The sequence below is a fragment of the Mesoplodon bidens genome (assembly GCF_964165515.1).
Source record: "Mesoplodon bidens genome assembly, chromosome: 2".
Lineage (NCBI taxonomy): Eukaryota > Metazoa > Chordata > Mammalia > Artiodactyla > Ziphiidae > Mesoplodon > Mesoplodon bidens.
The window spans coordinates 73,897,976-73,915,182 of record NC_138177.1 but is presented as its reverse complement, the minus strand read 5'-3'; the positions used below and the strand labels follow the sequence as shown (position 1 = coordinate 73,915,182).

General features: G+C 44.2%; 1 protein-coding gene across 1 annotated transcript in view; it reads left to right on the top strand.

Annotated features, from left to right (window-relative positions):
* Positions 1-710: 710 nt before the first annotated feature.
* TDRD10 (tudor domain containing 10) overlaps positions 711-17,207 on the top strand; it is a 56,121-nt gene continuing 39,624 nt past the window's right edge. Inside the window, exons 1-5 of the mRNA XM_081224314.1 lie at positions 711-756; positions 4,033-4,061; positions 4,393-4,472; positions 5,431-5,489; positions 16,659-16,729. Of these exons, the coding sequence (XP_081080440.1) occupies positions 4,060-4,061; positions 4,393-4,472; positions 5,431-5,489; positions 16,659-16,729 (212 nt within the window). The 5' untranslated portion in view covers positions 711-756; positions 4,033-4,059. The remainder of the gene's footprint in view (positions 757-4,032; positions 4,062-4,392; positions 4,473-5,430; positions 5,490-16,658; positions 16,730-17,207) is intronic.

The following is a 17,207-nucleotide window of genomic DNA, read 5'->3' as shown; positions in this document are numbered from 1 at the left end:
CCCGCCCGCCACCTCCCGCCCAGATCCGGGGGCGCCGGGGTCAGTGCCTCTGCAGAGGCGGGTCCGGGGTGGATGTTCGGGGGAAGGTAGCAGCAGCTCTACGTGCTGACCGGTTGCGCCCGCGTGGTTAGGGCCCCCCACTTTTTGGGCAAGCAGCTCCCCATCTGCACTGAGCCGGTCTCGGCCGGGCGCTGCCTTCAAACGCAGCCCAAGTGCGCCACGTGCACTTCTCCGACCCAGGATGGGAGCCCCTCCACTCCTAAAAGAGCTAGGCGCGCGCCACTGTCACTCGCTCCACTCTCTCTGCAAGCATATTTTGGGTGTGTGTGTGGGGGGGAGGGTGTCTATTAAAAGCGGGAACAGGGCCCGCGGGCGCTTGCTCGCGAGCCGGTGCAGTTACCGTCCCAACGAGCACTGCCCGCGCGGCACAGCGAGCACATAGGTCTTCCCGCCCGGCCGGGCTGCAGCCGCCTGGGGATTGGGTGCTGAGGGGCGGCCCCGCCCCGTGCCCCGCAGGCGTCGGAGGAGTAGGAGCGCGCAGGAAGAAGGAGCTAAGGCTCAGCGTCTGGGCTGCAGGCTGGATGTACTTGGCAGGGGGGAGGTAACGGCTTTTTGGTTCCCGGCCCCGGGCTGCCGGGCGGGCGGTGGCGGGGACCTGGGCGTTGGGAAGCGTTTGTGGAAACTGCACCTCTCATTTCCCCTCCAGGGTGGCGGGGCGCGTGTTACCCCTCGGAGCTTGTCGCTTGTTCTCGCCGGGTGCGTCTGCAGAACTAATTTTTAGTGGGGTTGGTGGGTGGGAGTGGATAGCAGACTGAATTTAAAAACTTTAAATTTAAAAACTTTTTAGCTTAAAAAACTAAACGTGCTGTTGAGGCTAACGCAATACGTTCTAAATCCAATACAAGCCATGGGGACTGAATGATCCTGGCCACTCATTGGCTTCATTTGTGTGGGCGTTGGTTTGTGAGGTGGAGTGGCAAAAGAAATGCTTGCTTATTCCAGCCATTCTTGAAAATGTGCCTTACCTTAAAAAAAAAAGCTATTGAGATATAATTTGCACACCATAAAATTCACCTGTTTTAGGTGTACAATTAAAAGGTATTTACAATGCAGCCATCACCACAATCTAATTTTAGAACATTTCCCTGTTTAGAGCATTTGGGGCGCCAAAAGGAAACCTTGTTAGCAATCACTCCTCATTCCCCGCCCCCCCACCCCCGACCTAGGCGGCCACCAATCTACTTTCTGTCTCTACAGATTTGTCTAGTCTGGACTTTTCATATAAGTGGAATCATACAATATGTGGCCCTTTGTGTCGGGTTTCTTACTGTAGCATCATGTTTTTGAGATTCATCCATGTTGTGGCATTTACCAATATTTTAGTCCATTTATATTGCCAGATAATATTCCATTCTTTGGGTATACATTTTATTTATCTGTTCATCTGTCAATTGATGATCATTTGAATTGTTTCTTTTTTTTAAAATTTGTTTTTGGCAGCGTTGGGTCTTCGTTGCTGCGTGTGGGCTTCCTTTAATTTCTTTCTTTAGTTGTGACCGGGGCCACTCTTCCTTGCGGTGTGCGGGCTTCTCATTGCGGTGGCTTCTCTTGCTGCGGAGCACGGGCTTTAGGTGTGTGAGCTTCAGTAGTTGCAGCACGCAGTCTCAGTAGTTGTGGCACAAGGACTTAGCTGCTCCGTGGCAGGCATGTGGGATCTTCCCCGACCAGGGATCGAACCCGTGTCCCCTGCATTGGCAGGCAGATTCTTTAACCATTGTGCCACCAGGGAAGTCCCTGAGTTGTTTTTTTTTTTTTTGGATATTGTGTACAATGCTGCTGTGAATATTTGTGAACAAGTTTTTGGTGGACATCAATTTTAATTTATCTTGAGTAGATACCCAGGAGTGGAATTGCTGGGTCATATGGAATTCTCTTTAACTTTTTGAGAAACTGCCAAACTGTGTGCTAAACGGCACCACTTTACATTCCCACCAGCAATATGAGGGTTCCCATTTCTCCACATCTCAACACTTATTGTCTGTCTTTTAAATTATAGCCCTCCTAGTGGATGTGGTGTATCATTGTGGCTTTGATTTGCATTTCCTTAATGGCTAAATATGTTGAGAGTCTTTTTCATGTGCTTATTGGACATTTGTTTATCTTTGGAGAAATGTCTATCAGATGATTTGTCCACTTTTAATTGGTTTATTTGCATTATTATTATTTTGGCTACGCCTGACTGCATGCAGGATGGTTTCTCTGACCAGGGATCGAACCCAGGCTTCTGCAGTGAAAGCGCCGAATCCTAACCACTAGACCACCAGGGAACTCCCTATTTGCCTTATTATTGAGTTGTAAGAGTTCTTTATATACTCTTTGTCTTTTTTTAAATATAAATTTATTTATTTTTGGCTGCGTTGGGTCTTCATTGCTGCACGCGGGCTTTCTCTAGTTGCAGCAAGCAGGGGCTACTCTTCGTCGTGGTGCACAGTCTTCTCATTGCTGCGGCTTCTCTTGTTGTGGAGCACGGGCTCTAGGCACCAGGGCTTCAGTAGTTGTGGCTCGCAGGCTCTAGAGCGCAGGCTAAGTAGTTGTGGCGCACGGGCTTAGTTGCTCCGTGGCATGTGAAATCTTCCCGGACCAGGGCTTGAACCTGTGTCCCGCATTGGCAGGCGGATTCTTAACCACTGCGCCACCAGGGAAGTCCTACTCTTCGTCTTTTTAAAAACACAAATAAGACACTTTTCCAGACCAAGCAATAGAGTGGAAGCTCATGACTTTTGGGTCATATAGTTTGAATTCAAAAAACAGGCTTCTCTATTTATGAGCATAAATTAAGTGATCATTGACAGACTACCAGATTATGGTCTCTGAGCCTCCAGGACTTCATCTGTACAGTGGGGTAATAATGGCAAGTTCTGAGAGTTTCCATGAGGATTAAATGAGACAATGTACATTAGCTGTTTAGTTAGCATAGCACCTGGCAGGCCCTTAAAGGCATTTTTGAAAGATTTATGCTGGGCCCTTGCTTGGGAGGTGTTGGTGCCCTCCCTGTTTCAGAAGCCCATAGACTTTTCCAGGGTTACCAGGAAATTGGGAGGAACAGCCATAGCCTGATTCTGCCCATAAACCTCTCTATTTTTATTCATCAATACTTAAGCCTTTTAATTATCTTAACCACTGTTAGTTCTGTTTAAATTTAGTTGCAACTAAAGCGGTTTCCTCCCACAGCTGGGAACAATTTAGAGGACAGCGTTACTACTTTCTTTTAAAATGTAACGTTTTAATTTTTGTTTCGCCCAAAGTAAAGGAAAAAAAATCCCTTTAATATGACTTTGACAGCCTTCTTATCTGCAGGAAAAGAACCGAGGGCTAATCAGTCATGCCTCTGCAATGAAGCCTCCATAAAAACCCAAAAGTATGGGTTCTGAGAGCTTCCGGGTTGGTGAACACAGTAGAGATTTGGGGACAGTGACGCACCTAGAGAGCATGGAAGCTCTGTCCCCTTTCCCTGTACCTTGCCCCATGCATCTCTTCCATCTGGTTGTTCCTGAGTTATATACTTTTTAAATAAATGGCAATCTAGTAAGGAAAATGTGTCTCTGAGATGTGAGCCACTCTAGCAAAGTGATGGGACCCAAGGAGGGGTCGTGGGAACCTCCAGTCTATAGGTGGTCAGTCAGAAGCACAGGTGACAACCTGGGCTTGCAGGTGACTGGCATCTGAAGCGGGGCAGTCCTATGGGACTGAGCCCTTAACCTGTGGAATCTGATGCTATCTCCTGGGTAGACAGTGTCAGAATTGAGTTGCATTGTAGGACACCCAGCTGGTGTCTGGAGCAGTGCTTGGTGGTGTGGTAAAACTGCTCCCCCCTACATGGGAATTGGTGACCAGAACCTTTAATAGGTTCTGGGGATTAAGATATGGACCACTTTGCTGGGGGGCATGATTCTGCCTGCCACAGTACCTATTCAGTAATGTGATGGTGAATGATCCTGGCATTCCTCTAACTGTGGCTGGTTGGCTTTGCAGGAGATCCTGTTGGAAAGAAACTGCAGCATGTAAGTTGTTTCCTTTTGCTGATAAACAAGCCTCCTTCCACCCCACAGCCTTCTCTTCCTTCTGCTCCTGCCTCCCAATGCCCAGAGCTTAGGAGTCAACCCCAGCATTTCTTGCCTGTTGATTCTGACCCTAAATGTGCTTTAACAATTAGCGATTAAAAAGGTCCAGTGGAGGGCTTCGTGCTTGGAACCCGAGTCTGGAAGGAGGAAGGGAAACCGTCTGTCAGGAAGGGGGTATGGAGGCTTCTGCCGGGCCCTGCTTGTTATGTCCAGACTCCTTCTGTTGGAGTTTGGCCTTGGGAGGTGCAACGCTAAGACCTGTGTTTGACAGGTCCTGGAGCAGCAGTGACTTCCGACCCTCTGCTGAAGTATTTGGGAAGAATGGAGTGTTGGAGGAACAGAAATCTCCAAGTGAGTTAGCTTGGGGGTTTGATTGGTGCTGGGACGCTCGGTCTATAACCTGGATCCTAATTAATCTACTCAGTTTCTCTTCAAGCATGAAACCTGAGATCCTGCCTTTGCTCCAGTCACCACGTTTCCTTTCACATGAGGGATGCATCCCTCTGCGACACACACCGTGCAGACCCTCAGGCGCTGTTGCACTGGCTGCTCCTAACCCCATACTTCTCTTTAATCCTTATCTCCTCCCATTTCACCCTCCACCATCTCCAAAGTGATCTCTCTGCAACCTAGCTGTGTTGATGTCACCTCTCTGATTAAACCCTTCACCTCCTTCTCACAGCCAGTGGACTCCGCTGAGACTGCTGTGGGCAGCAGTCAGCGATTTCAGCAGTTGGCCTGGCCTGCCTTTCTTCCCTCTGCTCTTGCCACTCACCCACCTGCAGCGTGCGTCTAGCTATTCCTGACTCCAGGCAGCCTCCCAGACGCGCCACTGGGCCTTTTCGCATCTCTATGCCCTTGCGTGTGCTCTACCCTCTGCCTAGATTCCCTTCTGTCTCCCTCCTGCATTAACCCCCACTTCCTTCCCTCCTTCAGCTGAATGTTAACTTTGAAATACTACCCCCTTTGGTCCTGAAACTACATAATACCCCATTGAAAGCGCTGGATTCCTGGTGTGCTGATGACTCGCTGTCCTCCCAACCCCCAGAGGGTACGCTCCTGCCTTGAAGGCAGTGATATCCAAGGCCAACACTTAACACTGGACCACTCCCATAACACTGATAAGTGTTTGCTGACCGATTGAGTGCTGTATAACCCTTCATTGATCACGGTGTGGGGGGGATGTTTGTAGGGGACTGTGTGTGTATGTTTTAACATTGAGGAAAGTGTGTCATCACTTATCACAGTTCTAACTCCTCTGAATCCTCTAGCCTTACACCTGCCTTTTTTTGGCTATTTTTCTTCTTAGGATTCAAGAAAAGAGAGACAGAAGTGTACGTTAGCAATCTCCCACTGGATATCTCTGAGGTATGCTTCACTCTCTGTGAACGGTTGCTTCTTATCTTCTTTGGTCTCCCCCATATGACTTAAACCTGCCAGTAACAGTTTTACCAGTTTTAAAAGGTATTTTAGAGCTACGAATGTGCAAGTAGTCGCTGATTGGTGACTATGCTGACCAGCTCACAGCCAATTCACGGTTTGCCTTGGACTTCCCACTTTTAGTGTGGAGCATCCTGCATCCAACCCTCTGTGTAAACCTGGATGGGTGGTCACCCTCCTTATCACTTTGAATGGAGGGGCCATGGTGAGGCAGCTTCCCTTTAGGAAGGGGGCCTTGTGAGGGTTCAATTGCCGATCCTTTGGTCATAGGGAGCAGTGGGGTCTCAGCCAAGAAACTACACTCATTTCACTTTGAAATGAACCAGTTCAGTCAGTTGGCTGTGTACTTAGAGAGTAGAATATAAACAACCATATTTGACCCCCGGAATCTTCCTGTCTATTTGGGGAGGCGAGACCACCAAACCTGAAATAATTATAGAACAACATAAGTACTTAAAATTTGTAATAAGTGCATTTGAAGTACAGATGAAGAGATAATGGAAGTGTAATCTACTGATTTGAAGCATCCCCTGACTTTTTTTTTTTTTTTGGTACGCGGGCCTCTCACTGTTGTGGCCTCTCCCGTTGCGGAGCACAGGCTCTGGACGCGCAGGCTCAGTGGCCATGGTTCACAGGCCTAGCCGCTCTGCGGCATGTGGGATCTTCCCGGACCGGGGCTCAAACCCGTGTCCCCTGCATCGGCAGGCGGACTCTCAACCACTGTGCCACCAGGGAAACCCCATTCCCTGCCTTTTAAATTTTTTTGGAGCATTTAAAAATTTGCGAGTAACGCAGAATAATGTGCCTGAGGCTCACTCAGCACGCTAAAAGATAACCTGATCCTTTCGCTCAAGCTCAGTCTTAGATGAAGGATGAGAGAAACTAACTTTTGTGGAGCCCCTGCTGCATGTCAGACATTTTTCAAAAATGTCCTGGTCTTGTGCCCCCTTGCCAATTAGCTAAACTCAATCTTCTCTGCCCAAATTGTGCCTTATTCCTTTTACACCAGTTACTATATTTTAATTATCAGAGATGCTCCGGGAAATAGGCTAAATGCTTCATTAGTGTGGTTTTATTAAATTCTTATAATAACTCTGGGTGGTGGGTGGTATTTCCATCTTGGAGATGAGGCAGCTAAGGCTCTAAGAGGTCCCCCCTACCCAAGTACACAGACCTAGTGAGTGGTCGGCCAAGAGTTGAGTCCATGTCCAGTTGCCCCCAAGTACCAAACCACATAATCCATAAGACGTGTAAATAACTCACCATAAAAAGAGATGAACCTATTATGTTTTTATCTGACAAAGAGAGAAGAACATGGTATTGAAGCCCAGAGAATGAAGTAATTCATTTTGACCCAGTGAATTAAACCAAGAGTCAAAGGGGTGGGTTGGGGGATTCTTGGCATCTGAGAGAAGAGAGTACTGGGGCTGATTCCCCTTCCCCTTGTTGGCAGGCTGCTACAACCCATTATTTGACAGTGAGATGAGGGCAGGAGCCCTGCAGGCAGTTCTGCAGTGGTCTTGGGGAGGCGAGGCACTGAGAGACTCTGCCACCTCTCTCCAGGAGACTCTGTTTCACAGCCAAGCACCTGGGGCTTACTTGGCTATGCTGACCCACACCATGGTATAGGGGGCCTTTGATCCTTGCCCCCTTCACAGGAAAGCAGCAGCCTTCCCCACGGTGCTTTCTTCCAACTTAACAAACGCAGACCAGTGTCATAGGAGAGGAGAGACATGAGCTAAAGAAGTAGGTCTTTAAAAAGAAGTTTCTTATTTTAACATTAATGCCGGACTTCCCTGGTGGTGCAGTGGTTAAGAATCCGCCTGCCAATTCAGGGGACATGGGTTCGAGCCCTGGTCTGGGAAGATCCCACATGCCGCGGAGCAACTAAGCCCATGCACCACAACTATTGAGCCTGCGCTCTGGAGCCCACGAGCCACAACTGCTGAAGGTCGCGCGCCTAGAGCCTGTGCTCCACAAGAGAAGCCACCGCAATGAGAAGCCCCCGCTCGCCGCAGCTAGAGAAAGCCCGCTCAGCAACGAAGATCCAATGCAGCCCAAAATCAATCAATTAATTAATTTATTAAAAAAAAAGAACAGAAAAACATTAATGCCTCATCAAGAACCGTGAAGTAAGTGTCTGCGACTTTACCCTGCTTGCAAACCAACAGATTAGCCTGCAGCAGTTTCATGGCTGTTGGTAGAAGATCAAAGTCTTGGATCAGAGATGAAAGATGATTTATTATTCATAGCAATAACAGTAGCCAGGATTTTTTACTTTATTAACATTTCTTTTTTTATTGAGATATAAATCACATACCATAAAATTCATTATTTTAAAGCATAAAATTCAGTGGTTTTTAGTATATTCACAAGGTTGTGCAGCCATCACCACTAATTCCAGAATATTTTCATCACCCCCAAGTAAATCTCATACCCATTAGCAGTCCCTCCTCCTCTCTTCCTCCAGCCCCTGGCAACCACTAATTTACTTTCTGTCTCTATGGATTTGCCTATCCTGGCTGTTTCATGTAAATGAAGTCATACAACGTGTGGCATTTTGTGTGTTCTTTTCACTTAGTATAATGTTTTCAGGGTTCACATGTTTTATAGTATGTCTCAGTACTTCATTCCTTTTTATGGCTAAAATATTTATATGGATATACCACAATTTGTTTATCCATTCATCACTGGACATTTGGGTTGTTGCCACTTTTTGGTTTTTATGAATAATGCTCTGCACATTGGTGTACACGTTATTTGTAAACATATGTTCCAGTTGTCTTTGGTATATACCTAGGAGTGAAATTATTGGGTCACATGATAACTCTGTGCCAAACTGTTTTCCAAAAGAGCTGTAACATTTCACATCCATACCAGCAATGTATGGGGATTCCAGTTTCTCCACTTCCTTGCCCAAATCTGTTATTGTCTTTTTTTAAAAAAATAAATTTATTTTAAATAAATTTATTTTATTTATTTAATTTTGGCTGCATTGGGTCTTCGTTGGCTGCGCACGGGCTTTCTCTAGTTTCAGCGAGTGGGGCTACTCTTTGTTGCAGTGCGCGGGCTTCTCATTGCCGTGGCCTCTGTTGTTGCAGAGCACGGGTTCTAGGCGCACGGGCTTCAGTAGTGTGGCACACAGGCTTCAGTAGTTGTGGCAGGCGGGCTCAGTAGTTGTGGTGCATGGGCTTAGTTGCTCCGCGGCATGTGGGATCTTCCCAGACCAGGGATTGGACCCGTGTCCCCCTGCACTGGCAGCGGATTCTTAACCACTGCGCCACCAGGGAAGGCCCTGTCTTTTTTTTTTTTTTTTTTTTTTGCGGTACGCAGGCCTCTCACTGTTGCGGCCTCTTCCGTTACGAAGCACAGGCTCCGGACGCGCAGGCTCAGCGGCCATGGCTCACGGGCCTAGCCGCTCCACAGCATGTGGGATCTTCCCGTACCGGGGCACAAACCCGTGTACCCTGCATTGGCAGGCGGACTCTCAACCACTGCGCCACCAGGGAATCCCGTCCCTGTCTTTTTGATAACAGCCATCTAGTGGATGTGAAGTGGTATCTCACTGTGGCTTTGATTTGCGTTTTCTTAATAATTAATGAGCATCTTTTCATGTGCTTTTTGGCCATTTGTATATCTTCTTTGGAGAAATATCTATTCAGATCCTTTGCCCATTTTAAAATCAGTTTGTCTTTTTATTATTGAGTTCAAAGGGTTCTTTATACATTCTGGATACAGGTCTCTTATCAGATATATGATTTGGAAATATTTTCTCCCATCAGTTGTATTTTTAGTTTCTCTATAGTGTCCTTTGAAACACAGAAGTTTAATTTTGATGCATTCCAATTTTCTGTTTTTTTCTTTGGTTGCTTGTGCTTTAGGTGCTATATCTAGGAATCCATTGCCTAATCCAAGATCACAAGGATGTACACTTATGCATTCTTCTAAGAGTTTTATAGTTTTAGCTCTCATATTTAGGTCTATGATCCTTTTTTAAAAAATTTATTTTTGGCTGCATTGGGTCTTCGTTGCTTTGTGCAGGCTTTCTCTAGTTGTGGCGAGTGGGGGCTGCTCTTCATTGTGGAGCACAGGCTCTAGGTGCACAGGCTTCAGTACTCGTGGCACGTGGGCTCAGTAGTTGTGGCTCGTGAGCTCTAGAGTGCAGGCTCAGTAGTTGTAGTGCATGGGCTTAGTTGCTGCATGGCATGTGGGAGCTTCCTGGACCAGGGCTCGGACCCGTGTCCCCTGCATTGGCAGGAGGATTCTTAACCACTGTGCCACCAGGGAAGTCCTGTGATCCTTTTTGAATTCATTCTTCTGTGTGGTTTGAGGTAGGGGTCAGATTCATTCTTATGCATGTAGATATCCAGTTGTCCTAGCATCATTTGCTAAAAAAATGATTTTTCCCCAATGAATTATTTTGGCACCCTTGTTGAAAATCAATTGACCATAAATGTAGCAGTTTATTTCTGGAGTCTCATTCTATTCCATTGATCTGTATGTCTTTCCTTATGCCAGTACTGCACTTGCTTACTGTATCTTTGTAGTAAGTTTTGAAATTGATCACACACTTACTCTTGAACCCATTGGTTTGCTTTCTGCCCTCACCAGTTTTCTCAAACTGGTCTTGCTGAGTATATGAGTAACCTTCATGATGCCAAATGGATTTAAAATCTTCAAATGCCTCTGTTTCCATAATTATGATAGGTTGGATAACCTGAAAACCCTCTCACAAGAAAATACTTGGAAATAGAAGCTAAAATATAGGAAATACCACTTTTAAATACATATCTGACTCCTAAGAAAGTAAGGAAAATTAAGAGGGCCCCAAATAAGCAGTAACTGAAAACCAGGAGAGTCTGGCCATTGCCCTAGGATCTGTGCCTACCTCAAAACCTAAAGAGTAGATTGGATTATAACAGCCATGTCAGGACAGGAGATGACACTCTGGGCCTATGTGAGGAGGGGAATGGTAACTGACATCCCCGCAAAAGCAGGATTGTTGAAGGGCTGGACCCTTAGTGAAAGTGTGAACTACAGAAACTTTGCTCATTGGCCCAGGGTGGTGTTGAGGAAGTTAATCTGTCTTGGCCTGGATCTGGGGCTGGTAGGGCTAAGCAGTCTCCCCAAGAATATGTAACAGTAGGCCTGATTTCATGTGACTTGGGGTTTAAATTCATATTACTTACAAGGTCTGGGAATCTTCAAGCTAAAATTTAACCTTTGATAAAGTTAAAAACCCAATTCACAGAAAAACATTTAGACTGTGAATGGAAGGAAACCTCCAAAATCTGATGAAGAGTATCTACAAAAAATACACAGAAAACATGATCACTTGGGAAACAGAAGTATTTTAAAATCAAGAACAAGACATGAGTGCCTCTATCACTTCTGTTTAACATTTTATGCGATTTCTTAGCTAGAGCAAGTGAGAAAATAAAAAAAATAAGAGGTGTAAGAATTGGAAAGGAAAAAACAAAGCTGTCATTATTTGCAGACGATTGCCTAAGTTGAAGCTTAAAAGACTCTTGGACATGTTAGAATTATTGAGAGTTACGTTGGTTGAATATAAGCTAAATATACAAAAGTCAATTGTATTTCTATACAAGAGGAACAAAAAATACAAAGAGCTAGAATATAATAAAAGTTGTGCAAGACATATACACAGAAAATTATTGAGACTTTACTGAAGGTCATTAAAGAAGACCTAAATAAAGAGATGGATAAGAAGAATCAGTTTTATGATCCTTAAATTGATATATAGATTCAATGCCATTGTGATCAAAATACCCAAAGATTTTCCAAAGAACTTGACAAGGTGATTCTAAAATTTACATGGATCAGAACAGTCCCATGAATAACTGCACCCTTCTGAAGAAGAATAAAGGGGACAGAGAGGAGAGCAAATTTTCCACTGTAATAATGATGACCTTGATGTGGGTGCATTGCTAATAGTCAACATATGGAACAGAGTAGAAAGTCCAGAAATAGACCTACACATATATGAAGTGTGTAACCAGGTGGTATTGTAGATCAGTTGGGAAAGAAGGGACTATTAAGTAAACTGGTTCTGAGACATTTCATTATCCATACAGGAAAAATGAAAATGGGCCTTAACCTTATAACATACATGGAATGGATTCTAGATGGATTAAGGACTTAACAATGTACGGCAAATATAATACTTAGGGACACAACTTTGATAGGTTTCCCTCTGAGATCGGGAAAAAGATATGGACACCAGCTATTGCTGTTACTGTCAACATTGTACAGGTGGTCTTGGTCAGTGCAATAGGCAAGGAAAAAGAATAAGAATTGGAAAGGCAGAAATAAGTGTCATTAGTGCAGGTGATATGATTGTGGTAGTAGAAAATCATGACCAGTTATCTGTATTCCCAGCTTGTACCTTGCCCATGAACTCTGAACTTGTATATTCAATTGCCTAGTCCTTACGTCTACTTGGGCAACTAATACGCATTTCAGACTTAATGTGTCCAGCCTGCTCCTCCCACAGTCTTCCCCATCTCAGTACATGGCCCCAAACCTGGGAAATATTCTCGTTTCATACCTCATATGTTTTTCACACTTCACATTCAGTCTGTCAGCGGGTATAAGAATACACCTAGAATCAAACAATCTTGCATCAGAAGGGAGGAAGAGAATGGAATATCTCTTTAAATTTGCCAAAATTAACAATGGAAGGATAAAAAGGGAATAAAGACGGTGACCTCTGGGGAGGGAAGGAAAAAAGGGGTAGAAGGGAGATGGTGGCACTATTTCTGAACTTACCTTGTATTTTTAAAAAAAATTTTATTTTTTGCACTCAAGATAGTTTTATTCATTGAATATTAAATCAGTATTAAAATCTCACCTCTTTTTAAAGGCATTAATAAAAATAAGACTTTAAATTTTCTGCAAATAAAAAGTCAGTGCAAAAAAATTCCCAGGGCTGCAAAGCCCTGCTCTGTTGTCTACTAAAGGGATTTCTAAACTGAGGCTGATTTCAATCTCAGGATTCTCCCTGGGGTCCCCAAAGGGAAACAATCAATCAGGAAGGGCTCAGACTTTTCTCCCCATGCAGACATCTTCACCTGGGACACCCTCTTCTCTGTCCCTACCCACGACGCAAAACCTTGTATTATTGTTTTGACTTTAAAATATGTAAATGTGCCAGAGAAAAGAATTATTCCAAGTGACCTCAGAATATGGTATTTTGACTGTAGATCCTCAGTAGGATATACTACAAGCATAAAAAGAACTGCAAAGAAATCTTAAACTTTACTCAATAATTTTGTTGTCTGTAGTAATCCTGGTATTGTTATTCGAACCTGTTACATATTTAAAATAGGATACAATAAGTATTTAATGTTAGGAATAAAGATTTTCAGCATAAGAGAAAAGACATAAAAATAAAAGAAATTAAATAAAAACTATCTGTAGCTCTTATATATGAGTTAGAATCCATGATTACAATGATTATTTTCCCTTTCAAAGATACATATCTTCTAACTCTGTTCATTGAAAGACCTTGGTACTCTAACAACCCAGTGGCATTAAGCTCCTACCTGCTAGATATCTCACTTTAAATACCATTCCCCACTGAAAGGAACTAAGCCTTCTTAGGGAAATGCCTCATTCCAGTCTGGAGCTGTTATGCCAGAAAGCTAGAAAGCTCTCAAAGGCTATTAGGGTTTGGTTGAAGGGATGGGAGAGGTTGTGATTAGAGGTGAGATAACTTGTTTCTTGGAGCTATGTGCTGGAATGTTTGCAGATGTAGTGATGCGGTGTTTGAGATTTGTTTCACAACAGCCTAGTGGTAGGGAGAGGTGTAGATGAAATCATGTAAATGTCCATGACTTAAGAATTTTTTTTTTCAGGCAAGCCTTTATTGGGGTTTGTGCTATAGCACAAAGGAGTGAAAACAAGGAACAGGTGCCCTTGCTCGCTCCTTTTTTTTTTTTTTTTTTTTGAGTTGAGAATTAGTAAGTCTAAGTGATAGGTATATAGGGATTTGTTATACTATTTTCTGTGTGTTTGAAAGTTTCCAAATAAAAATAAAAAAGCATAAGAACAAGGGAAAAGGGGGTCCTACAGGCCAAAGATGGGACAATTTGTGTTTCAAAAATACTAATGACTACCTCTGATTAAAACTTACTGTGATAAAAAGCAATAATTTGTAGTAATATCTAAAGAAGTAATACCTAAAGATAGTAAAGCTCGCTGGACACATTGAAGATCGCAAGACAATAGTTCATTAACATAAAACTTGATAATTAAAGGGAAAGAATAAGTGTTTATCTTGCTTTTCCAACACCAGTGCCATTTTCTCACCCTAGTGGATGAGAAAAAGTTCTTTACAGAGCAACTTTAGCTCATAAATGCCAAAGAAACGATAGAAAATCATCATTCTGCAAGCCATAATAAAATACCTGTTTCAGACAGTAGTTATCAGAGCATGGTAAATGCATTAGGTAAAATATTTTTTTAAATAAATTTATTTATTTATTTTTGGCTGTGTTGGGTCTTTGTTGCTGTGCGCGGGCTTTCTCTAGTTGCGGCGAGCGGGGACCACTCTTCATTACAGTGAGTGGGCTTCTCATTGCGGTGGCTTCTCCTGTTGCGGAGCAGGGCTCCAGGTGCACGGGCTTCAGTAGTTGTGGCTTGAGGGCTCCAGAGCTCAGGCTCAGCAGTTGTGGCGCACGGGCTTAGCTGCTCCGTGGCATGTGGGATCTTCCCAGACCAGGGATCGAACCCATGTCCCCTGCATTGGCAAGCAGACTCTCAACCACTGTACCACCAGGGAAGCCCAGTTAGGTAAAATATTGATGGGCAGTTTTAATCAGGCTGTTACTATCTGAATTTGTTGATTAATTTAGCATCACTAAAAGTAAGACAACCAGATACAAGCCTCCTAAAGTGATATAATATTATTGAAGAGTATCACACCATCTATAAAGTATTCTAGCCAAAAATGTAAATAATAGCATGAAAGGAGCCATAGACAATAAGTAAATGAATGTGCATGGCTGCATTCCAGTAAAACTTTACTTACAAAAAGGGTGGTAGGTTGGATTTGGCCCAAGGCTGTGGTTTCCTGACATCTGCTATTGAAGGTACAAAAATATGGGAGTTTTCTCCTTTATTTTATTATTTATATATCTATGTATTTTTGGCTGTGCCCCACGGCTTGTGGGATCTTAGTTTCCCAACCAGGGATTGAACCTGCGCCCTTGGCAGTGAAAGCACGGAGTCCTAACCACTGTTCTGCCAGGGAATTCCATCTTTTATTTTAATTATGGTAAAATTTGACAAGAAGAAAGGTATGGTTTTGCATGATATCATGAAATGAATGTAGGATTTGAAGTTAGAAACCTTGGTTTCAAATCCTGACTCTAAATTGGCTGTGTAATTTTAGGGCAGTCACTTAACCTTTCTGATCCTTATTTTATGCTTCTGAGAATGAGGACAATAATAATGTACACTTCACAGGGTGGTTTTAAAGATCAAGTGGAATAAAGTATGTGAAAGTGCTTTATAAACTGAAAATGCTAAGCACATATTGCTTGTTCTCACAAATTGCTTGTTGCTCAGCATCTTATAGATTCGTGTGTAATAAACATTAAATATTTAAAAGTAAAAGCAAATTAGAAAATTTGAATTTAAATGTAATATAAATATGAAGACTGAGAGAAATGAGCTATATATTATGCATTTCTCTTTTCCGAAGCCAACAAAGTGACTTTAGATTGGTAAAAGCTGCTTTTAACAGAAGATGGTATAAATATATTTTTCCAAAGTAGAATTTTCTAGGGAAACATTGGTTTTCATCACAGGTGTGGGATTTATAGTGGTAACGTGCTGGTTGGGGAGCTGAGGAAGGAGGAAGTAGAGAAGTGCAGGTAGGTGTTGACAGGGAGACCTGAGGGGAAGCCTTTGCAGTGGGCAGCAGGAGTGCATCCATGACCTGCAAGAAAGCATTTTCAGTAGAGCAGGAACATGGCCAAACTGTAGGCAGCCGGGAGGGAGTGGGCGGGGAGGAAACGGAGGCATTAAGCGGACACGGCTCTCTCTACACCTTTGGCAGAAAAGTGAAAAAATAGGGTGTCGCTCAAAAGGGCATCAGGGTTGGGTAGATGCTGTCTCAGAAAAGGGAGGGCAGCCCAGGGGAAGGAGTGGGACCAGGGTCCACGGGGAAGGGAGGCAGCCTGAGGGCAGGCAGGAGGGACAGTTGAGAGTGGGATGGAGAAATGTCCAGGGAGGGGAGGTGGCCATATACCCGGCCAGTGGAGGCCAGGCTGCAGTGAGGAAAGTGGGGAGGGGAGCCTTGCAGAGAAGGGCGTGGTGGATATGAGAGCTCCCTCACGGGCTGACCAGCGACAGTGTGTCCTCCCTCAGTGCACTGCCCACTCCGGGCTTTACTTTTACCCTCAGACTTCACTCCGCCCCATCTGTTAGAGATCACGCATTTACAAACTATAAGCTCCTTGAGTGCAAGGCTTATGTCAAATTCAAATCAGTATCTCCTGTAACACTCAGCATAACGCTGTGTATAACCCATGTTTGCTGAATGTCTGTTGGACCTGTGAGGAAAGAAATGAAGGGAAATTGCCATGAATACAGGACTGAGTCAGCAGGGGCAGTTGGCCTTGCATGGTTGGTTTGGTTAAAGCAAGCCTTCCCACCTAGGTAGCGATGAAAGGGAGATAGCCTAGATTCATAATAAATTAAAAGTCACTTCCTCCTGGGAGCTCACCGTCTCCAAATTTGGGTTAGATACCCATACTGTGTGCTCCTGGAGGCATGTGTACTTTCTCATTATGGCATTTTGCACCCTCTGGTGAAATGGTCTGCTTACTTGATTGACTTGTCTGTACCCCACACGTCTGTTGAGCTTCAATTGAAGGCAGGGCTCATATCTTTCTTGTCTCTGTATTTGCATCACTGAGCACAAAGCCTGGCACGCTCAGCACATCATAGGTTCTCATTAAGTATGTGTTCAATTGATTACAGATTAGCTGGTTGGGGATCTGAAACATTGAGAACTGATTGTAAGTATTGTCTCTGGGTCTCTTTCTCTTTTAAACCCTGCCATTGTAGGAGGAAATTCGGTGCCTTCTAAAGGACTTCAACCCTCTCCATGTCCACAAAATCCAGAACGGCTGCAAATGGTAATGACTGTTCTTCCTTTGTTTTCTTTGGGAAGCAACTCCTTTCCTCTTTGTCCATTTTGCTGATGCACTGATGTTACAGACTAGCTCAACAACTCCCAAAGCCACACCCACTGTGACTTGGCAGAGTGACATTTGGGAAACCCCCTTTCCACATTCAACCCTCTGACTTGGCAGCTAATGCTGCCTTACCCATACAACCTTGGTTTAGAAGTCCAGAGACCTGGGTTTGCTTTTGGTCATGTCCTTGCTCTGTTTTCTGACTCGAGGCAAGTTACTGTACCTCCCTCAGCCTTGGTTGCCCCTGAAATCTGGACCTACTCATATTTTCCCTTTCTTATTTTCCAGGCAGTAAAAGGGCTTTGAAATTTTGTGGGGAGTGGTGTGAAGGAAACCCAGAGCTGTACCATATGTTATATGGTGATAGGGTCAGCATGTGTCTCCTGATCCCCAGGACACCCAGGACAGGCTGTCCCAC